Source organism: Elgaria multicarinata, chromosome 2, assembly GCF_023053635.1.
Source record: "Elgaria multicarinata webbii isolate HBS135686 ecotype San Diego chromosome 2, rElgMul1.1.pri, whole genome shotgun sequence".
NCBI classification, from domain to species: domain Eukaryota; kingdom Metazoa; phylum Chordata; class Lepidosauria; order Squamata; family Anguidae; genus Elgaria; species Elgaria multicarinata.
The window spans coordinates 155,435,497-155,462,718 of record NC_086172.1 but is presented as its reverse complement, the minus strand read 5'-3'; the positions used below and the strand labels follow the sequence as shown (position 1 = coordinate 155,462,718).

Genomic DNA, 27,222 nt, shown 5'->3' with positions numbered 1-27,222 from the left:
TATTGTAATTTTATCTGGTTTCAGTATGGCTTGGATCCAAAGATCCATGATCAGAGCTCTTCTGACTGGGTTTGCACAACATGACAACCCATTGTGGGCAGCCAGCCATGGTTGGTTGTTGTGTTGTCTAAACTTGGAGATCTTTTTGCAGGGTGGCTTATTTTTTGACAATAAGCTATTGTGAGAATCCATGGCTTGTTGTAGGCTTATTTTTGCCCACAATGGGTTGTCATCTGAACCTGAATCATGGGTTGCAGTGATAGCCTTTCGAGCCGTTCAGCAAGAGTCCAAAAAGCCTGTGCTGCTCACTTTTCAGAATCTCACCATTGACTGCTCTTCCAAAGTGGCGAAATGACACTTTGGAAGGATCATCACTTGTTCCATGGCATTTTTTAATAACAAAATAATAATCAGTGCATCAAAAATGGGCATCTCAGATCATGATAGGCTTTTTTTTGTTCGTGTTTCGCAGGAGTGCTCTTACAGCTGTCTAGTATGTATAAACTTGCCTGGTCAATTTCCTTATCTGTTTCAACAGTCAAAGGGAGCAGCAAAGGGAAATAGGTAACATACAAGGAAATTGACAAGATGAGGTTGCATAGGCTAATTTCAGCTGTAGTTAAATCCTCACTTTTCCATGGAAAAATCAAAGTCCTGTAATTATCCAGTAGTGCATGTGGTGGCTCCCCATGAGCGGACCTGGCATATTAACATCCACCCCTTTTCTGTAAAGATTTAAAGAGTTGGATGGCCCCCACCCCCTTTTTGTTGCACACAAGTGGAGATAGGGGAAATCTGGCTTGGATAGCAGGTGGAAAGGAGGAGGTAGGGGTGGGAAGGAAATCAGGGTGAATCGGGGTCGGATGGTAGGGGTACGGGGCATCGTGGAAAGGTCGACATTGGTTGAGAATGCGGGGGCTGGCAGAGACAGAAGAAGATGCCCCTAGCACGAAGCTGACCAATTGGTCAGGATGCTGATGTAGCAACAGCATGAGGGATGGTGTGGTATGGTTTCCATTTCAAAGGAAGCTGAGATACCTGCTTGGCTGGGCGGAGGACTACAGGAAGAGGAAGGGTGAGGGGTGTTTGAAACAAACTACTATGTGTAGTTTGTTTGCCTGATTGTCTGACAGGATCACAGTAGGTTGCATATCCACATCCACAGTATAGTCCACTATGGTTAGCATAACATGTGAACCCAACCACTGTCTTTGATGTTTCCGATGCTCTGTCAAGAGAGCACTTATATAAATAAAGTAACATGAAAATAATAATTCACCTGTTTCTTAGTTTCAATACTTCTTGCGGTCATAAATGTTTTACTAGGATATGACAGTGATGTCACCAGAGAAAATGAAATTAATTACACCATCAAAGCCTTATCAACCAACATCAGACCTATGTTTGGAATCAAGCCTCATCTGCAGCAAAAAGAGCCTTCAGTTGATGAAAGGTAATGTCTAACCTTGGGGAGGAGGTGTTCACATTTTATAGTATATCATAATAAAAAGAATTATAGGGTGAATGGCATGTATTAAAGGGGCTGAGAATTCATTTTAATTGGTTTTGATCTATTGTCTTTGATAATTCATCAATTTAATTTTGTGTGTACCAGGAATGTTGACATCGATCTAGAGATTTTCACATGTAGCAATGAACCACACAGATGCTACTTTGCACTAGGATCACCAGCGCCAGCAATAGTCAGTGATAATGTTGATAAGCTATTTGGATGGGGGTGCCTAGAATAATATCTCTCCACCACCACTATGTGATCTATTTGTTTGTTTTGAAAAAATCCCAATGCATTTCACAATTAAAATCATAATGAAATAACTATCAATAAAACAATAAAAAAATAACAAAACAATAAAATACTTCATTAAAATAACCAAGGATAGTTGGTAATGCTAGAGGTCAGGAAAATGCCTGGGCAAACAAATATGCCTTTAATTGTTGGCAGAAACACTCCACAATAAGAGCCCACCTGAACTCTGTGGGGAGAAAATTCCACATGGAGGCCACCATAATGGAGAAGGCCCTCTGTTACACCACAGCCAAGTTAACATCAATAAGCCCTGGTATAGTAGGCAGTCCACCCCCTCATAATGTAAAGACCAGTACTAGGAAAGTAAACAAAGACATAGGCAAAGTTCACACAAAACGCTAACCCATGATGGATTATTTACCGGAACAACCCATGATTGTTCAACATGTTGTCTGTGGGATGTCCCACCACCACCACAGTGGGTTATTTCCCCTCAAATAAGCCACCCTGAGAACCCATGGTCTGCAGTAAAGGTTATTTTACCTATGTGGGTCAGCACGTTGCTTGTTGTGCAGCATGAGTTACAGAGATGGCTCATAGAGATGCTAGGCAAGAGTGGCCAAAAACACTGACACCGCTCTTCCTCTCAAGCCATCTGTATTCCCACTGCAAAGGAAACTGGGATACTGCCTGGCTGGGCAGGAAGACTAGAGGAGGAGGAAGAAACAAGGATGTGTGTGAAATAAATTACTCTGTGCAGCTTGTTTGCCTGAATATTTGATGGGAACACAGTAAGATGTTTGCATAACCACCTACCCAGCATAGCTTGCCATCATCATGGGTTAGTATGATGTGTGAACCCAGCCTTATTATTTTATTATTAAATAATAATAAGCCCAGTCATATTATTTTATTTATCTCATTTTGTATGTACAGATCTTCAGCTTTAAATGTTCATTAACTGTGGGCAAATTCTCACTTTACATTTTGAACTCTGGTTTAAATATGTAAATACAAAATACATAGTCCTCTCAAGTCTGAAGGGTACATGAATGAAAAATCCAACACATATCTTTAAAACACTGGGAAGTGGCAACTGTGAAAGGAGTAGGCCTTTAATTGTCGGGGTTCAAAATATTTCAGTGATAGAGTGAATAATAGAAAGAATCCAATATTTTGTCCACTGGATTAATTTCAATTTTCTTTATCCTAGATTTATGATATACATTGTTCATATTTTAATATTCCTGCTTAATTTTTATGCTTCCTGTAAAGGCAAGGAGTTGTAAGGTAAGTGCCTTTAAAACATAAATCACTCATTATAAAGCATATTTCAGTTCAGATCAGAGTGGAATATATAAAAATGGCAAGAAATACTTGTTCAGACAAGGTCCTAGGAAATACTGTGGTGGGAAGAAGATACTTCCTTTGGGTCTTGAAATGACACTGGAGTAGCACCACAGAATGCTTTTATTGTTAGATTGCAAGGCTTCTTCAAGTTAAATATCTAAATTAGAATCAACAAGCCCTGATGGAGAAGAGAAAAGAAAAGTGAAACATGCATCTGATGGAAATTCTTGTGTCCATACATGCCTTAGTATTTCTCTGTGTGCCAAACAGGCGATCGCTCCAGACTCAGCACCAACAGAGGAAACCTGTAAAGGGTAGTGTCTATTAATCTTGACTTTGTGGGCTTTGTCACTATAAATCAGGAGTCGGGTCTTCTCTCCTCAGTTATTTTCTAGTTGGCAAGCTTTACTGGCTGAGGAACTATTACCAGGGGGGCAGTGGAAGGAGCTGATTTGAGGCCCAAATTAGACAATATATTAAATGACTTGTTGCTTGTGCAATAGTTTTATTTTAAAAAACAAATATCCATGGGGATACAATTTGGGTTAAGGCAGTGACACAAAGAGGCAGTTTATCCTTCCCCCTGCTCTGTTTATCTGACCAAAACCACAGCTCTTTTCAAAGTTGCTATTCACCTTGGAAGGGAAGCTGCTGTGGGTGCCTATAGTAGCTGCTGTGAAACAGCAGGACAATAGCAGCTTGGGGGTGGGTGAATGTTTTTCATCAGAAAGTACATTGACTTGGATTTAAGTCTTGTTAACATCAATGGAATTTATTTTCAATTTTCCAAGTTAATGTTTGTAATTTTATGTGGGTTGTTACATTCTATATGGTTGCAATCATGGGTCTGATTTGCAGTTGAGTATTGAAAGATTCCAAAGCATTGGGCAGAACAGCACTTTTACTAATCTCATAAATTCTCATGCAGTTCATTGACTCACTTTACTGCTGAAGGTGGATATTTTCAAAAGACCCTGAAAAATTAAGCGTCCAGTTGTCATTGAAAGCCTACATGAATTTTCACTTACTTATTAGATGCTTGGAAAAATCTGCAGGCAGAGTGCTGTGGATAATAACCAAACATAAATAACAGAACAGGCCAAACCTTTCTTAAAATTTGTCATTATTATTTGGTTTGGTCTTTGCATTGTTTGCAGCATATTTGGGCATGGCTAGACAGGGCGATATCCCAGAGATTGTCCCGGGAGCAGGGAGGGATGATCCCTGCATTTCCTCAGGATATGGCCTTACACATTTTACATAGTTTTTCCCATGGTCCCAGGATCATCCCGAGACTGCTGGACATTTGGGCAGCCATCCCGGTATAGTCCCAGCTCCTCATGAGTAAACACGAGGAGCTGGGCATAGGGCACGGAGCTATGCAAGTGCTCCATGCTGATCGGGGGTGGGGGGAGCGGGGTTGGGGCTTTTTTTTAAAGAACTAACTTTTGCACTGGAGCGCTCCAGCTCCTGTTTCTTAAAAAAAATGGCGGGCGCAATGTCCTCTTCCTCCTGGGACATCATGTGCCGTGTGTGGACTGAGGGGGATGATCTCGCGATCATAAAATCGCGAGATCATCCCCCCCCTTCGTCTAGCCATGCCCTTTGTTTAATAATAATATTAATGGAAAATAAAACCAGGTCTAGGATGAAGGATCAGGTCATCAAAATTTTATTTTAAGAGTTAATGCTTATGGGTTTTATTCAGTTGTCCAGCAGAATTGATTAAATGAGTCCCCCTACCCACTGCACCTCTCATGGACATCCCCCAAATCTTCCTCAGAGGATGGGGTGGGGCCTTGCAGAGCAGACTTCGGTAGGTGCAATGGGGAGGAAAGGAAGTGGGAAATTATCTCTCGTGACATTGCATTGACCCCAAATGTCCTTCCTAGTAATGGATGTGATATTTAAAAAACCTCCAATGACAATGGCATACTAAGGCTATTTCCAGATTAATGTCTATGAGCATCATCAGGTGGGGGTGGGTAGGAAATCGCATTTCCTAACCGTTGCTCCCCCCCCTCGCTTCTGTTCAACAATACTTCCTCTTTCTTTTCACTGGGAAGAAAGAGGAAGTAAACAATGACCACGTGGCCCATTCAGTGGGTCGTTTTATCCCACTGTTTCTCCTGCATGCAGCAAGAAATGGCATGCTGTTTCACTACAGCTGAAAAAGTCGGATTTTCCTGGTATTTTTTTTTGGGGGGGGAAACAAGCAGAAGGGGGGGAGATGCACGGGAGGTGGACAGTGTCATCAAAAGGACCCGCAAAAAACTGTGAGTGCCCATTAACGAGCGTGTGATAAAACGCTCCTCTGATGATGCGCTAAAACATGTCTCTTCTGAGGCAAAGCTGGCGTTACTGAGATTTTCACTGACGTACAGTAGTATCAGCACTGAGATATCTGTAGCTTTTAAACAGTGAAATACTTCTTATGCTTTCTTTGGTTATCACATAGATCTGTTACTTGAAGCTGGTCCTCAAAATAGTGTCTATACTAGAACTAAAGTAAGGTCATATGAAATTTCTATGGTCATTACTGTAACAAGACATCTAGTGTCAATCAGTCTTCTCAGGCTATTCCATCTTTACAGGTTGCAATAAGTAACCTAAGGTTCCATGAGATGTACTTAATAAATGAATGAAAAGTATTTAATAAATGAAAATGGTATAGAACAGGAATATTCCAACAGGAAGATGAAAACTTTGATTGGTAGAATGTGCAGCCACACTTCAGAGACTGGTAGCAGTTGATGTAACTTTTTGGTCGTAAATGAGCGCCAAATTTAGTATGATAAAATTTGTATTTTTGATGGTGATATATGTATGTATTGTTGCAAGCAGTTGTGGCAAAGAACTGAAAACTATAAATAGGAGTTTTAAAAAGTAAAGTATTTTGCTGTCACTAAAAGAGCACTGTGACGGTTTAGAAATTGCCGTCATTGTAAGATTGTGATTTCTTTAGAAAATCCATGAAGGATCACTCTCAATAGTTTTCATAACTCTGTCTTAATATAAAGAAATATTTGCTCAGTGTGACAGGACTTATCTGCAGCTACCTTTCCATTCCAAGGAATTAGGGAAAAATATTTTCAATACAATATTTATAATTTTTCCCTAGTTTAACAAATCTGTTAGTTTTATTTACACAAAATATCCCCACACTTCCACCGCAATGATTGATAATGTATTTATTTCTCTATCAAGGCCATGTAAATAATTATTTAGGAAATGAACACTCACTTCCTGCTCCACTCGCTTCTGAAGTCACCACTTCTTTACCCACCCATTGCTGCCGCCATTATTCTAAATGTCACATATCGTAGCACTTTGTATCTTTATAAAACATGTAGTTTAACATTTTTTGAACATTGCCCTTGAAAATAAAGGAAAATGCCTCTTCGTTGCCCCATAATTTTCTTTACACTTGGATATTGCCAGTAGAGGAGAGCATAAACACAATTCTATATAATATATTTTCTGCTGGAGAAACATGTTAGAAGATTGATTTTCCTATCTTTTAACCACGTCAACATTCAACCAAACTGGAATAAGTAATCATTCTCTTTTTCTTATCTGCTGCTGAAAAGAGGTTCCAGGTAATGCTTTTACTTTGCTAAAGTCTGTTCCATATTTCAGCATCATCTTTCATTGCCACACAATACTGTCTGTCATTTTGGTCTCATTAATACATTTCCCCATATCCTACCAGTGTTCACCAAGTTGCCATACTACTTTCCATACATACGCAAAATTCTGCAAATCTAAACACTCTTATTAAATCTCCCCCTGCCCCCTCGGTTGGATTTGGTAAATTTAAAAACATATTTTTAAAATGCTGAACATGCATACATAAAGCTGGGGTATTTATTTATTTATTTATTTATTACATTTTTATACCGCCCAATAGCCGAAGCTCTCTGGGCGGTTCACAAGCTCTCTGATGAAGATTGATCTGATGAAGATCAATCAATGACATTGTTATATCGTATGTTTTCATGGAAATTTGCCCTATAGTGATAACTAATTCAACTCCTTCTACACATTACTTGCTGGATCAAAAGCTTGCAGTATAATGTGCTTTTTCTATGGATATCCTACCATTTAGTTATACCTCTATTTAAAGAGATATTTAAGAACATATGGAGATCCATGCTGGATGAGATCAAGGCTCCCTCCAGTCCAACATTCTATTCACATAGTGGCCAATTAGCTTCCTGTGGGAAACCCGTAAGTAGGACATGAGTACAATAGCACCTTCTCATGTTCCTCAGAAGCTGTTGCACATGCCCCCTCTGATACTGGATGTACCATATATTAGATATTGCTCTTTTATTTTGAATTCTCTTCTTACTCTACCAGAGAAAACAGGAATTTAATTCCTGTAAATTTCCTGTTCCTGGGAGATAAGGAGGCCTTACATGCTGGCTGAGGAATACTAGGGGTTGTAGGATTTTTTTCTGTCTAAACGTGCATAGAATTGCACCCTAAGGGAAGAATTGTCTGGCATGACATTCCAAAATTGTGACTTTGCTGGCATTATCAAAGGAAGAAACTCCCATACTATAAAATATTTCCTAAGGTAAAAACCTAATGTGATCAAGGCCTTAAGAGACAGTTACTTAAACTATTAAAAAAGGAAAAGAACTGTTTTAATTTCACATATTACAACATTTCCTGCAGAAGGAACTTTGGAATTAGTAGGAGACGGATGTGTATAATGTTCAGTCATTGTATTCATAAGTAACCTGTGTATGATCATCGCACAATGATCTGCATGTAGATGTTCGTGAAATTCGTGCACATAAATAACCTTCCATATACAAATGTTGTAGTATGGAGTATCCCTAATTAGAATTCTTGTAATTACACCTCAAGCCGTAATGGATGTAATTAATCCTTTAAGGTTCTATAGGGCTCTTTTACATAGTCAAGAAGAGATGACTTGAACAGGCTAATTTGTTCTATGTGAACCGTCCCTTTGTCTTTTTGGCTGTAGTAGTCAATGGCTGCTCTTCTGAAACGTGAAGCTTTTCCTGATTTCTTATTCAGAAACACCAAATTCTACCCTGCTGCAAACATATCCATAAGTAAAAATATTTAGCACCTATTAATCATAGATTACTATTGACTATTGCTTAGCAATTTCTTTATTATTAGCTGGACAGTGCTAGAGAAAAAAAAATACTGGGTGCAATTCAGAGTTCCCCTTTGTTCAAGTGAAGACATTTTGCATCTACAGTTTTGCTTCCCCCACCTCAGCCCAAACATGAACATGTTTAAAAGTATATCACCCTGCAGGGGTGGGCAACTTGTAGCCCTTACATATATTTTGGTTTACAACTCCTATCAGCCCTAGCCATCATAGACAGTGGGGAGGGATTATGGGAGTTGTAGTCCAAAATACCTGGAAGGCCACCTGTTGTCCACCTGTATTATACTGCGATGGTTTGTGGTAAAGTGCTAGTGTAGGTGTTGAAACACACAAGTATATACACTTGTATGCTGGTGCAGCAGCAAGATTAGAATCATGCCATTAAATAGAAAGTCAGTGGAGTGTTCCCGATATATGCATAGTTTCTGAGCAACTACATGTGTGTGAGCCTAGGCCCACTCCAAATGCACTGTCCCTCCTGCCTGCTTGCATAACAGTTTCACAGCTGAGCACTCGTTATTAATTATTATTAATTAAAAACATTTATATCCTCTTTCTTTTTAAAAATAATGAAGGTGGCTAACAACATACATTTAAGACAACCAAAACATGTCAGCAATATCTAATGCAATAAATAATTGCACGTTAACTAGTCTCAGTGTAAAGGCTGCAAAGAAGAGCAGTGAAACTGATGGTCAAATCAGATGATGCTTTAAGTGCATGATCATTTCTATGTCTTTACAAATTTTGTATACAGATACCCACCTATCAGGAGAGTGTGGGGTGGGGCGGTGGCAGGGCAGATAAGCTTTCCCCACTGTGCTGTTTTCACAATAGCCCTCCTGAACCTGCTATTAGCCCCAGTCAGGAAGTTGCTATGGATATAAATAGCAGCTTTTCATCTGGGACAAATAAGTTCAGGGAGGGATTTTCAATGAGAAAATGGCTGTGTGGGGGTGGAGGAAGGGTTAACCCTCCCTCCATGCTTCAGTCTCAGTCTATTACGTGGTGTGGTCCTATAGATGTTCTGACGAGACACCCATTCACCACAAGGCATCTTTTGACCTTGGCAAATAGAGCTTCTATGCTAAGAAGGCAATTCCCACCCTAAGAGATTCACACTGAAACAAGGCTAAATAGGATAATATCACTCCAGGACATTTATTGAGGTTCAAATGGCCTTGTCTGAAAATGGAGTCTATACTGTTCACTCTGAGTGAGGTAACACGGGTTTAAAAATAAAAATAAAAAAGATACAGAAATCTGATAATGAATATAATCTAGTTTAACCATGAGAAGCATTGCCCACACTTCTGCAGGTCTGAAATTCGTTGTCAATTTTACCTCTACAATGTACTTGCTGCAGAGGTGTGTGGAGAGATTTAAGCTTCATCACTATTCTTTGCAGTCTCTGCAACAAGTAGCAGTGAAACTGACAGACTTGAGTGCCTCTGTACTGCAAAAACATGAAACTGACAAGTCAATTCTAAGACCCTGGTGTATTTCATTGCCAAAGAAACTTCATTTCTCCTGGCCCTGCAGAAGTGGCCAGGAGAAATCTTTTCAGTTTCATTGGAGGGGTGGGGGCGGGAGGTTTGCCCTTTCTGTACATAACTTTCCAATATGTCAAGATGTGGCATGTTGAACTGCATCTGACTTTTTTTCTGAGCATCATGTACAAGAATTTGCACATTAGCTATCGATGTTTTTTTTTCCTCTGATGAAAATTAAATTGGGTAGAATAAGACACAAAGAAGTTTCAGGATATTTGCCTGTATCAGTGGATCTATGATATTGAACCTGGTGGATTAACAACGTAAGAAGAGGCCTGCTAGATCGGGGCCAGTGGCTTATCTAGTCCAACTTCCTCTCCCACAGAGGCAATCCGTATGCTTCACCTTCCCATCTGTCCTGTAATACAGATGGAAATGTGCATCTGCACCCAGTATTTGGAACCACTGTGCCTATGTATTGCTTGTGCATGACAGGTCATATACAACTGCTTGTTGTGGTGAACATCCAGCAGGGAAACACAAGAAGATTTATTTATTTTATAGTTGCAGTAGTCAACAAGGTTTTAGAATAATAAATGCTACGTTCACTCTACCATTTTAAGTGTTATCTGTCTCCTATAATAAATCAACAGATTTTCTTTTGTACTGCTTCAAGACAACAGATAGCCGTAAACTCTATAACATGTCCATACTCCATTTTTCCTTGTTAACCATTATTGAACATGCACCCATATTGCTCATATAAAAGGGTATTCACTGTATACTGAATGAACAAATATTTGCTATTGCAAGGGCAGTACATCAAGGAAGCCTTAGCATGAACAGTTATCTGTACTATTATTTTTTAAGATATACATTTTTAGAGTTGTGTTTTGAAACTATATCTTTGCCTTTTGTAATTTTTATTTGCTTGCAAATAACCAGATCGTCATCCCTCTCATAAGTTTGAAATTAAACTATTTATTTTATTTATTGCATTTCTATACTGCCCAATAACCGAAGCTCTCTGGGCGGTTTAGAAAACTACACTTTTACTGTTCTCTCATATTACATGCTGTGCCTGTTGGTTTACACATATGTTTATGTGTAAAACATAGTTTGAAATGTTCACTCTCTCTCTCTCTCCTTCTTTCTCTATTTGTCTATTTATCTATGTGTACACAGAGAGAGAGAGAGAGAGAGAGAGAGAGAGAGAGAGAGAGAGAGAGAGAAAGTGGAAATGCTAGATGGGCACCTCAAATTATTTTAAGAATTAGGATGTATATTTTATTCCAATATACTAGTTCTGCTTTCATGGACAATAAAAGAAAAATCCAGTTTCCTGATACTACCCAATTTCCCACTTAAAGCAAGAAAGTAATCATTTGGGGTGGGGTGAGGGGAACTGCCCTGATCATATATTCTCGTGCCAAAATTTCTTAACTTAGGTATCCTAGGATTATCTTCAGTGTTCATGCTGTGATGATTTTATGACCCTGAAATTCCTGTTTGCAGGGAGCTCATGTCAGTGGATCCAATCTTCATCTAAACATTTTTCAATTAGATGTTTCTTTTACGTGCTTGAAACCTAGGTGGCTTGGCTGCTACATTCTTTTTGGAATCATTTTTATTATTCTAACCTCTCTGGAATATAAATATATACTGCTTGCGGTGCTTACTCTATTTGAACAGGCTGAGGCAGAAGGTTAAAAAGCAGGGCTGTTATGTTTGGCTGTTATTGATAAGCTCAAAGTTTGTGAAAGACTGTATACATATATATTCAAACTATTCTTATTTACCAATGACTATTGCTGTTTTCTGGTACGTATAGTTGGTAAAACACTGTTCCTATTTTGCCTCTTGATAAAATATTGAGTGTGCCTTTAAAGTTATTGTCATTGCACAAACATGTTCTGCAGTTCCTCAGGTTTCATTCCGTTCCTCCAGGTCCCAAGAAATGAAGTGGAAACTAGCTTGACTTTAGAAATGTCATTGCACTACTTTCCCTCCCATCACCTCCAATATAGTAGGCACTCATGAACATAGTAGGTAGTAGAGTTGGAGGAATTCTCTACAAGAACAAATGAAATTAACTTTCTAAACTCTTATGAACACTTTATTCATTCACCTGCTTCTGAAGCCAGTGCAAGGCAAGCTATTCCAAAGTAAATGAGTGCAACATACAGCAGGTGGTAAAAGGCCTTCATCAATATATAATGAGGTGTGGAAGGGGACAGCATCTGCAGTAATGTTTCTTTCAGGGGAGGTGGGACTTAGTCCCCCCCCAAAAAAGAACCTTCAAGGCAGCAGTTGTGAGTCTTGAGTCAGAAAAGCACATTCAGTTCATATGATTACTTATTTAAGGTTGCAATCCTATGCATGCTTACCTGGAAGAAAGCACCATTGTACAGTGGTGGCTACTTTCAAGTCAACATGGAAATAAACAAGCACAGTTGGACCTACTTCCAAATAAACATGGATAAGATTGTGCTGTGAGTTACTTAGCAATGGTATTTAGAATTATTATTATTATTATTATTATTATTATTATTATTATTATTATTATTATTATTATTATATACCACCCCATAGATGACGCTCTCTGGGTGGTTTACAAAGATTAAAACACTGAACATTAAAAACTGATATACAAAATTTAAAAGCATAAAAATAGATTAGATAATATCTATTTAAACAACTATTCTAGGTCAGTTAAAAACTCAACATATGCTGTTAAATGCCTGGGAGAAGAGAAAAGTCTTGACCTGGCGCGGAAAAGGTAACAATGTGGGTGCCAGGCAAGCCTTGTCGGGGAGAACGTTCCATAATTGGGGGACCACCACTGAAAAGGCCCTCTCCCTTGTTGCCATCCTCCGAGCTTCCCTCAGAGTTGGCTCCCTGAGGAGGACCTTAGATGTTGACTGTAGTGTACAGGTAGGTTCATATTGGGAGAGGCGTTCTATCAGGTATTGTGGTCCCAAGCCATGTAAGGCTTTATGGACTACATTGCAGGGCTGCTGTGAGATGCACTTTCTCTCAGCACAGCCCTCCATTCTGAGAGAAGTGTATGACAGTGGACACACAGCAGACCTGTTGTATATTACTTTCTCTGTCCATATAGGGGTAAAAGTATAATGAGGGGTTGTTGTAAGCTACTCTTTCAGCTTCCGCCCAACCCCAACCTGCATTAGGGACCTAATACACTGCAGGGTTATTACAAATCACCTACAGTATTCAATGTGCACCACAGTGCCTGGCTGTCATAAGTCACTCTCCCAGCTATAGCCCCATTCAACCTGCAATATGGAAAGAGTGATCTGCATTTGGAATTTGTATTAATAGGGTTATTTCTTTAACTGTTTTATGCTGAATAAGAACCTATTATTTATTTTTAAAAATGGTCCTCATGGTACTAGCTAAGTATATTAACAGTTTTCTCTATTCAGGTGACAGTTCAGAAGATGCTGTTTTAGTACTGAATGGGTGACGGACAACCTTTTCTTATTCACAGTTCTTTGTTTCAGACCACCAGTTAGTAGGGCATTGCCTCAGCCTGAAAAACTTCAGACAAATAATGTAGGGAAAAAAAAGAGACCTATTGAGGTGAGTTTTTTTTCCTTTTTAACATCCTCATTTTAACTTCACTTTAGCAAGCCATATAGGGATCTAATGTACATCTCATTAAAGAGCTTCTTTAAACAGATGTCAGAACCTTATTTTGGATGAACAGGGAGAATATGTGATAAGGTATCACAAAAAAGTGATATATTTTACATAATTCATCATGCATCTGTTTGAAAGGATCTTCCAGTAGCCCAGAAAGGTTGGCAAAACAGAAGGATACTACAGGAATAAAACTGAGGAGTGAAGTGGGCTCCTCTACAAGTAGAATGGTTAGAGAATATGTCCTTTGTTTTTCTCTAATATGTAAGTGCAGAAGTAGTTTATCAGACTCTTCTTGATGTTTTGAAATCCTATTAAAATAAAAATCAGGTTCATTTAATAGTCTTGTACAGTACAATTTAAAGATAAAACACTGTAACAGTCTTTATTCACAAAGAAGTTTTGAAACAGTGGAAGTCATAAGGTTATGTTGTTATCCCACAAAGCCCTAAACAACTTGGGACCAGGATGCCTAGTAGACCGCCTTCCCTTATATATACCCAGATGACAACTACAATCCTCATAGGAGGCCTAACTGGCCATTGCGAGACAAACAGAATGCCACCATGAAGAGCCTTGGTGGTGGGCCTTCTCTGTAGCGGCACCCACCCTCTGGAGGACCCTCCCTTGTGTGATTCAGGAGGAGGAAAACATAATATCTTTTAAATGTCTCCTGAAGTCATATCTTTTTACACAGGCTTTCCCTGGTTTTATATTGCATTTTAAGCTTTTAATGTTTTAAATTTATACTTGTATTTTATGGTTTTAATTGTGCATTGTCCAGAGAGCTTCATCTGATGGGCAGTATAAAAATGTAATAAATGAATAAATCTGTTTTCTTAGGATCTAGTGCTGGAGCTGGTGTTTGGATATCGAGGGAGAGATGGCAGGAACAATGTGCACTATTTGAATGATGGTGCTGATATAATTTATCACACTGCATCTGTTGGGATTCTGTACAACGTGGCAACAGGTAGGAAATATAAATACTTTCAAAAAGAACACAGTATAATGTGCAGAAGATTATTTATACTTCCCCTTGTATTGATAGTGTTTTTCTCCTCCCCTCCTCTTTTACCCCTCAGGGATGTGATATTGTATTTTAAATAATATGCCATATTTTTTCTCTTTAGGGTCTCAGTCTTTTTACCAGGAACATAATGATGATATTTTGTGCCTCACTATAAATCAGCATCCCAAGTTTATCAACCTTGTGGCAACTGGCCAAGTAGGTATGTTTGTATTTTTTTAAAAAAGAAATTAATATATAAGCATGAACAGTTAGCCACGTGAATTCATAGATAGAAGAAAGCATTTGCTTATGCTGCTTCTGTTTGTATGAATGTTACTCAGTTACCTGTGCCAACTATATATTTTTTCTCTTATCACTAAAAATTATTAAAAACCATATTGATGCTTGCAGAATGCCAATGCTATTATTTCCATTGTACCATTTATCAAAATGATTTTTAAACTGTTGAGCCCCATTTAAACACAAATCATTTCCTTTTTTATTTCAAACCTGCTAGAACGTACATCATCATGTGCAACATGCAGAAAACTATTTCAATTAGCAAAATGCCCATCACAATGAAATATAGGAAGGATTTTATAGAGCAGGGGGGCATTTTGGGTATAAAGCAGATCTGTGTACTCTTCAGATAGACACATTGCACACATGCATGTGCGCGCACACATATACTACATGTTCTGTCTGTGAAGGCTGAGGAGCAACAAAAATGTTTGTACCTTCACATCAATACTAACTTCATGCAGATAATTAAGCAAACCTACTGTGAGCTCTTCCACTCCAGGATAACTTGGCCATCTGTATCATCCTGGTAGATGATGAAGATTTTACCACGGATCAAGTGCAACTGTGTGGTAAAGTATTGTCAATAATAGCATTATATTGTTTCTGTAGATGTCAGTGGTCATGCACTTATCTTGGAGTAGAAAACCTACAGTATATATTTGAAGCTGAGAGCTAATTAGAATAGAAAGAAGAACTGAGGTAAAAAAAAAAAACCTTCCAAAAATACAAGTTTCATTTTTTATTGTATAGTTAACAAAATTAAAAACCAAAAGTGGAATAATTGAAAAGCAGGCAATGTTGTGAACTGGATTATATGCAATCAGAACCAATCCTTACTCAGGTTGATTAAATACACTCCATTGTATGAAGGTCAATTGCTAAGACCAAATCATATCATGTCCCATAAGCACATATTTCGGGTATGAAAGAATTTATGTAATTTACTATTTAAACTGATGCTCAGTACATGCTAGAACACAAGGCATTTAGCCAGAATTCCTGTTATTGACCAGATTTTGAGGCTGCAGTCTGGACTGTCCCCAAATAGAAATATAACAAATCTGCCTTATGCTGGCAGCACATACAGTAGGTGGATTACAGAGAAAGTCTGTGTGTGTGAAAGCAACAAATCGACACACAGTTCTGGATGGATTAACAAAATTGCTATGTCTTTATTGGACACAGTTTGAAATATATTTTGACAGAAGCATTGGGCATGAATCCAGTCATTGGGCAGCCTGTCTGCTGGCTGATCTCACCATTACTGTCCATGTGCCTGAAGCATAGGTAACAAGAAAGGAACAAACCACTGTGGCAGGCTTGCCAGCCCCCATAGTAAGCTGGGCCTGGAAGCCACACCCCCAGGCTCCCTTTGGAGGATCCCCACCATGGGAGAACAGCCAGTCCAATCCCATTTCCCCTTCCAAATAGATCCAGCCCAATGCCACCTACAATCACTTTTTAGGAGTCAGTGGATGAGGACATCGATAACAGCAATGCTGAAGCTGATTCCACCTCGAAGCCCTACTCCCACTGAGCCAATTGGAGCCATGATTGGCTCCCAACAGTCCAACCCCAAGCTGGGCGCCCAGAGACATAGTGGCAAAACAGCCATGGATCAGAGCTACTTCCCTCCTGTCTCTGTGCCCATGTGCCTGCACGTAATTGGCTCCCAGATAAGTAAGGGAGCTGCTGCCTTGATTAAAATGGCAAGCTTTAAAGGTATATTTATTCATCCAGCAATCAATTCCAAATGCAATAGCTCAGATACAACCATAGATTTCCCTGTACTTCCCTATTCAATGGAGGGAAGCAATCTACATCTTCAAAAGAATTTATGCACAGATCTCCCTCCATTTAAATGAACAGTGACCATGCAGGCATAAGATTTCCATCTGCATGCAAGAACACACATTGAACTCTTAATCTGAGCCATGAATTTAACAGCATAGAAAATATGTCTAGCCTTGTAATTTTTACAAAAATTACCACTGGATCTATTGTCTTTGGGTTTCAATAATGTTTTAGCAACACTTTGAGTTGGTTCAGATGTAATATTCCTTGGGAATATTGGAAGTATGTTTTTTAGGGCAGAATCCTATGCATGTTTAGCCAAAAAAAGAGCCCTACAACTCCCAGCATTCTCCAGCCAGCCATGATGGGTGGGAAACGCTGTGAGTTGTAGGAGTTTTTTCTGTCTAAACATGCTAGGCTGACCATATGAAAAGGAGGACAGGGCTCCCGTATCTTTAACAGTTATACTAAAAAGGAAATTTAAGCGGGTGCCATTTGTATGTGTGCAGTACCTGGTGAAATTCCCTCCTCATCACTACAGTTAAAGCTGCAGAAGCCCTGCCCTCTTGACCAGATATAAAGGAGAGCAGGGTTCCTGCAGCTTCAACTGTTGTGATGAAGAGCAAATTTCACCAGGTGCTACATGCACAAAAATGACAGCTGGTGAAATTCCCTTTTCTATGCAACTGTTAAAGATACAGGAGCCCTGTCCTCCTTTTCATATTGTCAGCCTAAAACATGCACAAAATTGCACCCTTAGTTATCTACTTCCCATTCAGTGCAAACTATAGTTTTCCATCACAACTAAACCACAAATTATGGTTTGCAGTGCTGGATTGGAGAACAAACAAACCACTGTTCAGACACTGTTCACTGTATCAGAAAATATGATTCATGATAAACAGGAAGTAACTAATTGAACTGGAATGTTTAAGGAGGAACAGATAGTACACAAGCCCAAGGCTAATTCATGTAACACCAAACTAGTGTTTCACTTTAGATATACTTGCCACAGAATTGATACTATAAGAAGACGATTCTGAACTCAAAACGTGTACTTTATACCACATATATTTTAGTTATTATCTTCATTCTGGTTGTAATTATTTTTCTGCTGCTTTTCCATTACAGGAGACTCAGCAGATATGTCAGGTAAGGGAAACAAAATTTTAACATCTTCAAGGATAACTAGGCTTTTTAGCTCATTATCACTAAATACAAAATTCAGGAAATTATAAATATACAAGATTCCCTTTAATTTGAAATCGAAGCATTCATTTTAACACATTTTAATTTAATTTTATTGTAATTTCTCTTTGTTTTGTAAAGTTATAAACCATTTCTAACCTATATTTCTACATACCTATACATTTATTCAGTTTCTGGAAAATTATTGGGGCTGACAGCAGATGCTTCTTTTAGAAATGGTTATTGTTTTAAATCTATCTTTTCACTGATGAGGCTTTGGTGACTGAGTTAATAAAGAAATCATCTTTCACATTTAGTATTGTTGTCATACAGTTTTCACCAGTCATCTGAAATTATCAATTGCATCAAATTCGTTTCATGGAATTTCATTTTTGTTTCTCTTGAATCATAGTCTTAATAATTTTACAACTGTAAAATTGTATTTTTGTTACCACCTTGCATGAATTGATAGTCATCTTTTGTAGTTGTCTATGAACCATCCAACAGAAAAGGATAAGGCACATGCTTGCATACATAGAATGGCTGTTATTTCTTCTATCTTTTTATTCATGTAACTCCTTTGTTTATATATCTTGAGCTACTGATCTATCACCGTAGCACACAACTGCGGCATGGGAAGTGTCTCAGGAAAGTATCTTTCTCTGGGACAAGTGCTGACCGCAGAAGATCAGCCTTTTGGACTCCACAATCCATGGGTGGTCCCTGTCAATTATTGCCATAATCCAATCCAGTATATTTTGAAGTGTACTTAAAACCAGTAGTGAACTCTGTGTTGGATTGTGGCTTATTTGTGCCCATAGAAATTATGTGGTGTTGAAATAATGCTCTGAATATTCTAGATAAACCCTTACTGAAAAAGATATTCTCATAAACTATAGACTTGTACAGGCTGTTTTCACTCATGCATGTCCATGCACTTTATATAGATATCTATAATGTAGTACACAAATGGCATACTATGTTACTACCTGGTATTGGAAGCAATGTAAAGTGTGCGGCGCTCCTGCCAGCAGAGTACATTCAGGAGCAGAGTCTTACTGTGTTGTCAATAAAGGATATTTATGAAATATGATATATCCTATTTCATAAATAGTTGAACAGACCATGATGGCCCATATCTAAAGATTGTGAGAAGTTTATGATTGTCTAAACTTGTGATCTGAATTTTTGCAACTTTTGTACTGAATAATGGCCTACTTTGTAGTGTTAGTTTTAAAAGTCAAGATTTATTTTATTTATTTAGTTGTTAGTAATACTTATATACTACTCAATATAATATAATTTCTAAGCGGTTCACATATACAAAACTTTGAGAGGGTTTGGGGGTGTTGTTTTTTTACTACAATCGCTCTGAGGTTTTAAATGTTAAAAATCCTATAAATTTTCCCTAACAAAACAAATTACTAACGTTCTTATATTTGTTCAGCTACAGCACCATGTATTCACATATGGGATGCAATGAACAAGCAGACACTGTCTGTATTGCGATGCTACCACTCAAAAGGAGTTTGTTCAGTCAGTTTTAGTGCCACTGGCAAGCTTCTTCTGTCTGTAGGGCTGGATCCTGAACATACCATTACCATTTGGAAATGGCAAGAAGGTAGGAAAACATTTTGTTTATAAAAAGCACATTGATATTACTCATGAATTTACTGGAGACACTCCCCAGAAAAATCAAATTAAAATCAGTGTGATTTTTACTTTATATGCTATTTCATGTATTTCGCAGATGTGAACTGAAATTCTCATCTGGTATACAGTAGACAGGGAGCTGCAGCCTGTATGATGTATGTTTTTTGCATTCACACTTTATATCAGCCTTCCCCAACCTGGTGCCTTCTAGATGTGTTGGATTACAACTGCCATGATCCCCAGCCAGCATGGCCAATGGCCTTGTTGTTTGGGGATAATGTGAGTTCTAGGCTTACACATCTGGAGGGTACCAGGTTGAGAGAGCCTGCTTCACATAAATGGCACACATGTGGAGCTGACTTTGGCCATATAAAAGCTGCAGGTTCAGCATTATACAGAGAACTTAGAATGATGCATTGTTTAAATATGATCTTAGTCCTTTGGGACACAGGAGACATGTATTTTTTAAAAATGGCACCAAAACCTGCTGATGTATTCTTTGGGACATTTGTCATTTCTGCCATAATGGTGAGCCAATTCAAGCATAATTTATATTTCAGATTATTGGAAGCTGCTGAAAAATATTAAAGTGTCATTGCCTTTGGAAATAGACCAAATTGAATGCAGATTCTTTGGTTGTTTAGAAAAATCAATTTGTTTAGAAAACTATTCTTCAAAAACATTTGAAGATGGATCAGCCAAATCACTTGATGATGAGTACTGAGGCAGGGCTGGCTCCAAGCTTTTTAGCAGGAGGTGTCAGCAAGACGCTGTCTGTGGCAATGGCAGCAGCAACAGCCCTTCTTTATGTGCCCTACAGGAGATATGTGGGGCAGCAGCTGTTTGTTTCAACACCTGATGCTGATCCTGCATTGAGGCCATTAAGGCACTTTTACTAATTGATAGGTCTTCTTAGATCAGGGTTAGGTGAACTTTTGGGGCCCATGGGCACATTTGATAATTTGAGAAACTACCCTGGACACCACCACAAAATGGCTGCAATGAGAGATGTGGCAAAGGGCAAGTAACCTGCCCCCAAGACTGAGCACAAGCAATGCCAGCTCTAGTTTTTGAGGGCCCTTAGACAATACACCCTCTCGCTCCATGAGTCTACCTTCTCAGAGCCATTGTTGCTAGCTGTTATTGCTCTTCCTGCTCTTTCTCAGCATAGCTGCCGCTTGCTTGTTTGATAGATAGAGAGCCATCAAGCAAGTAGGCAGTGGCATTTACTCCTTGTCGTCGTCATCCTCACCACCATGATTGTCCAGGCCAGGGTGAGAAGCAGATGAACAAGCAGGTTTCAGTGGTGAAGAGGAACCACAAGGTGGCTCTTGTCAGTGTGCCTCTTCTGGGGCGTGGGCCAATCATGCCTACCCTTGATGGCAGCCCTGGGTACAAGGCAGTGGTTGGGTCTGAGCCCCAACATACTAAACAATTCATTTGAACCCAGTTTTCAGCACCAACTTATTTCACAACAAAATGTGTTAATTTTTTTTAAAAAAAGGAAGAAATAAGGCACATTGGCAGATGCCAAGAAAGGTTCTGAGGGTACATTGGTGCCTAAGGACACCATGTTGTGCACCTCTGACTTACGTGGGATGGTGGGTGGTCACAGATCTCTATCAGGGCAACTAGTGCTATTTCTGGAGCTTGCCAGGCTATAGATTAGAATGGTAATAATAATATTGACATACTTAAAGGTTGTATTACAACATGATAATATATGTGAATTGATTTTAACTCTAAAGCACTATATAATAGCCATTTTCAAACTTGGTTTTAGGAAGAAATGGGCATAATGGTGGAGAGCAACGATGTCAAAATTACAACTTTCCATTGTCTTGAAACTTCAGTATCCTCTGTTCCCGTTGTGCCCCTGCTAGTTCTATTGCACCAGTAGGACCTGGTGCTAGTGCAACAGGAACTAGTGGTTCCTGAAACAACCCCAGAAATTAGCAGGAACTCTCATTTTCAGATCAGGACAGGTCACTGGCATGCCCTTCTGTGAGCTCTGTTGACCTGCCCCATTCTGGAAATGAGTATTTCCACTTTCTTCCAATTTCATGAATCGCTGCTTCCTGTTGCACTACTGGTAGATCCTGCTGGCCCATGGGCAGCTCAAGATAGCGCCCACTGTAAGATACAATTCCCTTTCGCTACATATTGGTATACTTATACAAATGTGATTTTAAAGTTTAATTAATTCTTCCTTTTAGGTGCCAAAATTGCCAGTAGAGCTGGTCATAATCAGCGTATTTTTGTAGCAGAATTCAGGCCTGACTCTGACACACAGTTCGTTTCAGTAGGAGTAAAACATGTGAGATTCTGGACCCTTGCGGGAAGAGCACTTCTCAGTAAAAAAGGACAGACAAGTTCAATAGAAGATGCACGAATGCAGACCATGCTGTCTGTAGCTTTTGGAGCTGTACGTAATTTAAAATATTATTTTGAAATATTTATATTCATTTGTTCTATCTTTAATGCTTCCATTTTTTTTAATTCCAGTACTCATACGTGTGACCTTTTTGCCCTAGGCAGCATTCTTATGGTTCTTTGGAAGTCATCAAAGGGGCTATAGGAAATCTGCCTGCACAAGCCTTCTGGGTGCTGGTGCAGAAACCTCCACTGCCCTTGCTGCTCTGTTATCAGTACTCCAATGGCAGTAATGGCAAAGAAAAGAAAAGAAAAGAAAAGAGCATGCTGGCATGGATCCAGGGATGCTTTGATCTGCTGAATCAAAAGTCCTCCCTATTACCTGCCCTCAGAATGTGGGGGGAAAGGGTGCCAGTCCTGGAACTGGCAAACTTATTTTTCCTCCAAATGCCTCCACTGTTCTGCCCTGTTGCCATAATCCGGGCAGGGCTTGGAAGTGATGTTTCCTCTGCCATGGATTGTCTCTCCCCACCCTCTTAGGATTGCTCAAACATAATTTACATTACATATTATTGGAAGCTGCAGAATGCTATAAAATGCTGTCCCCTTCGGAAATACCCTGTTTAAATACAGGTACTTTAGTTATTTAGAAAATGACTTTATTTAGAAAACGTTTGTGGAAAGTTCTAATGGTAATTCAGACAACTCCAATTTATGTTAGTTCTGGGGAGTTTAGAATAATGTTTATACTTCAACACAATCAGGCATAAGGTATTATTATTTTTCAAATTTGGTCCATAAACTGGATGAATGTGTCATGAACAGAGAATCTGTTATATGTAGCATTTGCAGAAGAGTTACTACTTCATCATAATACAAAATGTGGAGTAGCAAGACCATGTAGTTGCTTCTGAATGAATTTGTTAAGGCAAAGAAAACAACTGGGTCTTTAGGACTTATCTGCAAGCTTGTTGCTGGAGTATAGCTGGTAATGCATTTCACATGCATGAGCCTGCCGCAGAAAAAAGCCCTTTCTTTTGTGTCTTGTGCCTGGTAACCTAATAACTTTCAGAGGTGGGCAAGTGAGAAGGGCCTCTGTTGCTGATCTTAAAGTGGAGGCAAGCTGATATGGATTATAGTGATCCTTCAGGTGACTTGGTCCCAAACCATTTAAGGCATTAAATATTATTAAAACCAGCACTTCAGATTGGGCTTGGAAACACACTGGAAACCAGTGCAATTGACGCAATATAGGTATCATGTGAACTGACTACCTAACCTCTACAGTACTCAGGCAGCTGCATTCTGTATCAGCTAAAGCTTCTGTACTATCTTTAAAGGCAGTTTAATGTAAAGTACATTACAATAGTCCAGCTTAGATGTCACTAGAAAATTGATAACAAAGGTAAGGTCAGACCTTTCCAGATAGGGCAGCAAATGATATACTAGTCTAAGCTAGTAAAAAAGTACTCTTGACCACTTCTGAAACCTGAGCTTCTCTAATTAGCGCCAGGTCTGGAAAAACTCCCAACCTGTGCACTTGCTTGTTAAGAGTGGATGCAACCGCATCTAAACCTCCATCCTGAGTAATCCGTTTCCCTACTTACAGCACCTCCATCTTGTATGGAGGGCTTCTTTGCCCTTATCCATCACAAAACCATACGCAGATCCTTGTTCATTTCCATCTCTTGCCCTTGGGACAAGTAGATAGAAATGAGAGGTGGAGCTGAGTGTCATGTACATATTGATAACACTTCAGCCCAAACCTCTGAATGACTTTCACAGTTGTTTCATGTAGATGTTACAAAGCATGGGGGACAAGATGGAACCATACATAGGCCAATGGCCATGGGGTGGAACAGATGTCCCCTGGCACCACCTTCTGAGACCGTTTCTTCAGGACTGGAACCACCTGAGCCTCCTAAGCCCAATCCCAGAGGGATACCATGGTCAATGGTATTGAAAGTTACTGAGAGGTCCAGGAGATCCAACACTCTTGCACTTCCCTCATCCATTCCCCAGTGTAAGTCATCCATTAGGATGATCAAGGCTATCCCAGACTCAAAACCAGGCCTGAAGTTGGACTGCAATAGTAGTTTGGCTATTGATGTCTGCATCAGTTGCAGTTTCATTACAAATATATGCATTTACTCCTTTTTGAAATCATATGATGAACATATTTTTCCCCCTTTTCAGAATAATTTGACATTTACAGGTACCATCAGTGGAGATGTATGCGTATGGAAAGAACATATATTGAATCGAATTGTGGGCAAAGCTCACAATGGGCCTATATTTGCAATGTACACAACACTACGAGATGGCTTAATTGTAACAGGTGGCAAAGAGAGGCCGTGAGTCCCACTTCTTTCTATAGATGCATTTTACTAAGTTATTGCTGCATTAATGTATTATAGTAAATTACATTGTAGTAGTTTTATTTTTAAGTATTTATAATTGGGTATGTATATACACATTGGGTATGTGTGTATATACCTACACATACATTGACAGCCTAAGCTTATCTGACCACCCCGACTGGCACCCCGACTGTTGAATGCCCTCCCCTTGGAGGCCCGATTGGCACCAACATTGATTGCATTTCGACGCCAAGTAAAAACATGGCTTTTTAACAAAGCCTTTGATGGTTAAACTCACTGGCACATTGTTTTAACTGCATCTATTGCTTTAAAATTATATATTGTTTTAACTTGGATTATGGTTTAATTTGTTTTTAACTGTGTATATTTATTGTTTTATACTGTATGTTTTTATCTGTGCGCTGCCCTGTGATCTTAGTGATATAGGGCGGGATATAAATATTTTAAATAACAAATAAATAAATATATTTACTGTGGCAGAGGAAGCAGTACCTTTGGCTGCCATGGCATCCTAAGTTTAGTTACATGTCAGAAAAAATCCCTACTTAGCTGAGTAAAATAGGGAGCTAGATTGCACAGCTTTCCACAGCCCTTCCCATCTGCAAGTATCCCACATTGTATGGCTTTTGGTGACTCTAGCTCCTTCCCACTAATACTGCATGGCTTGCTGTCAAAGGTGGTCTCTTCTAACCCAGTAGCACTAATAAACCACTTCTAAGTAACTGTCTTTTAGAAATAATCTTGCAATTTCTCACGCTTTGCTGTGCTTCCAGTGCAACAAAATGTCTTACAAAGTAAGAAGTACCCTATTTCTTCGATTCTAATACGCAATTTTTTCCCCATATAAACATCTCTAAAAATGGGGTGTGTCTTAGAATCACGTGTGTGTCTTAGGTTTTTTTTACCTGTTGGTGGTACTGGAATTAGTGTGTGTCTTACAATCGAAGAAATATGGTATCTCTGTTGTCTTCTCCTGCAAAAGAAGGAATTAAGCATGTGCTTAAAAGTACTAGATTGTGTCCAGGATTAGCGAAATCCATATGCCTAGTCAAGAAGATACAAAGCTGAATAGTTCTGCCCTCAGCGGCTAGTACATTAGCCTTTAACTCTGTGATAGTTATAATAGTAGAAACTGCTACAAAAATTGAATTTATTGAAGTATGTTTATGTCGCTCATCAGCCCCAACGAAGGCTCCTGGAGCAGCTTACAGTCAATCCCTAAAATGAGACAATCCCTGCCCCCATGTTTGCAATGTGAAAAGCACACAAGGAAAAGGGGAGGAGATGGGGGGAACCCCACAGATTTTCAGCAAAACTTGTGGAATAGCCCTGCTTTGCCTTGTATGCCTAGGAGCGGAGCCCCTCAGCCTGCTTCTGTCTTCCTCGCTCTTTCTTCCTCACAGGACAGTCCATGACAGTTAGAAGACATCTACAACCATGAACAATGTAGAAATATAAAAATCACATAAATACTCTTAAATGAAGTAAAATCTCTGCAGACTATTTTGTGGAGAGTAAAAGTGAGACAATATGGTGTTTGTTTGTTTTTTAAATGTGGTTTTAATTATTTGTTGGTGAACCTCAATTATATCATCCAGTTAATGAACGTGAGATTTTATTTATTTATTTATTTATTTATTACTTTTTTATACCGCCCAATAGCCGAAGCTCTCTGGGCGGTTCACAAAAGTTAAAACCATAATAAAACAACCAACATGTTGTTGTTGTTGTTGTTGTTGTTATTATTTATTTATTTATTTATTTAGCACCATCTATGTACATGGTGCTGTACAGCGTAAAACAGTAAATAGCAAGACCCTGCCGCATAGGCTTACATTCTATTAAAATCATAGTAAAGCGATAAGGAGGGGAAGAGAATGCAAACAGGCACTGGGTAGGGTAAACAGGCACAGGGTAGGGTAAAACTAACAGTATAACAGTATAAAGTCCAAACAGCATCAAGTTTTAAAAGCTTTAGGAAAAAGAAAAGTTTTTAGCTGAGCTTTAAAAGCTGCGATTGAACTTGTTGATCTCAGATGTTCTGGAAGAGCGTTCCAGGCACAATTACAAAATACAGTATAAAAAGCAGGTTTGATATACTTCCCCCCCCCCCAAGGCACTTATATGCATTCTTTCTGTAATGTTTCCTACTTTTTTTACTAGATCGAAAGAAGGAGGAGCAGTGAAGCTATGGGATCAGGAACTAAGGAGATGTCGTGCTTTCAGATTAGAGACAGGACAGATAATTGATTGTGTTCGCTCTGTATGCAGAGGAAAAGTAAGTGTTGTTCATCTTAATATAATATTACAACTTAGGGCTGTTATGTCAAAGGCAGATACAGTATTATTTTATCTTTTCTTCTTTCCTTTTTAATTACATTGAGAAGCTAAACCATTTATTTTAAAATGGTCGACAGCCCAAACATATTCATTCATATTGGTTATGTTTTTTCTCAGTTGTTTTTGCCCAGTTAGTCTTTAAAGTGTCATAATATGTCTCCCCTCTGCAATTTTGTCAAGTAAAATAATATTCAAATAGGGTCAGACCATTAACTTTCTGCATCTGGAACTTTCTGTATCCTGAACTGCAGTGTATTGCTACTGATCACACGAACTGCCAAAAATATAGACACAGAATAAAACCCCCCCAGCATACTTGTATTGTGTAATATAATTAGTAGGCACTATAGAATAGCAGTTGCAGCATAACCAACTACATTAAAGTGTATAACACAAACTATTCCATGAACTAGGCTGACTACCTGAAAAAGGCTAAATTTGCTCCCTGCAATCTTGAGTAACCCACCAACTGTTGGCATGGGAGAAGTCTGCAGCTGCCAGCTATCCTCCTTGGAAAACAAGCAAACATAGTAAACATCCACCTGGAAGCTTGACCACATGTTCATCATATATTCACCATGGAGAAATGGGGTTAATAGGTAAAAACCATCTTTCCCAGAACATATTATCACATCTCCCTGAGGCACAGAGTGACTTCTTTAGCTCCCTTTCTTCGTCTGGTACTCAAGTCTACTGGCCTTTCCAGCCTGAACTACCCAGCCACTTCCTTCTGGCAACATTTTCCCTTC

At 39.0% G+C, this 27,222-nt stretch overlaps 1 protein-coding gene across 2 annotated transcripts in view; it reads left to right on the top strand.

Moving 5' to 3' along the window:
- EML5 (EMAP like 5) overlaps positions 1 to 27,222 on the top strand; it is a 129,826-nt gene that overhangs the window by 93,319 nt on the left and 9,285 nt on the right. The window contains exons 27-36 of one of the 2 annotated variants that reach the window (XM_063117953.1): positions 1,327 to 1,453; positions 3,044 to 3,058; positions 13,291 to 13,369; positions 14,273 to 14,402; positions 14,563 to 14,661; positions 17,670 to 17,690; positions 19,174 to 19,347; positions 21,596 to 21,804; positions 23,949 to 24,106; positions 26,297 to 26,411. In XM_063117953.1, the coding sequence (XP_062974023.1) occupies positions 1,327 to 1,453; positions 3,044 to 3,058; positions 13,291 to 13,369; positions 14,273 to 14,402; positions 14,563 to 14,661; positions 17,670 to 17,690; positions 19,174 to 19,347; positions 21,596 to 21,804; positions 23,949 to 24,106; positions 26,297 to 26,411 (1,127 nt within the window). The remainder of the gene's footprint in view (positions 1 to 1,326; positions 1,454 to 3,043; positions 3,059 to 13,290; positions 13,370 to 14,272; positions 14,403 to 14,562; positions 14,662 to 17,669; positions 17,691 to 19,173; positions 19,348 to 21,595; positions 21,805 to 23,948; positions 24,107 to 26,296; positions 26,412 to 27,222) is intronic. The other variant, XM_063117954.1, reaches the window with a different exon arrangement.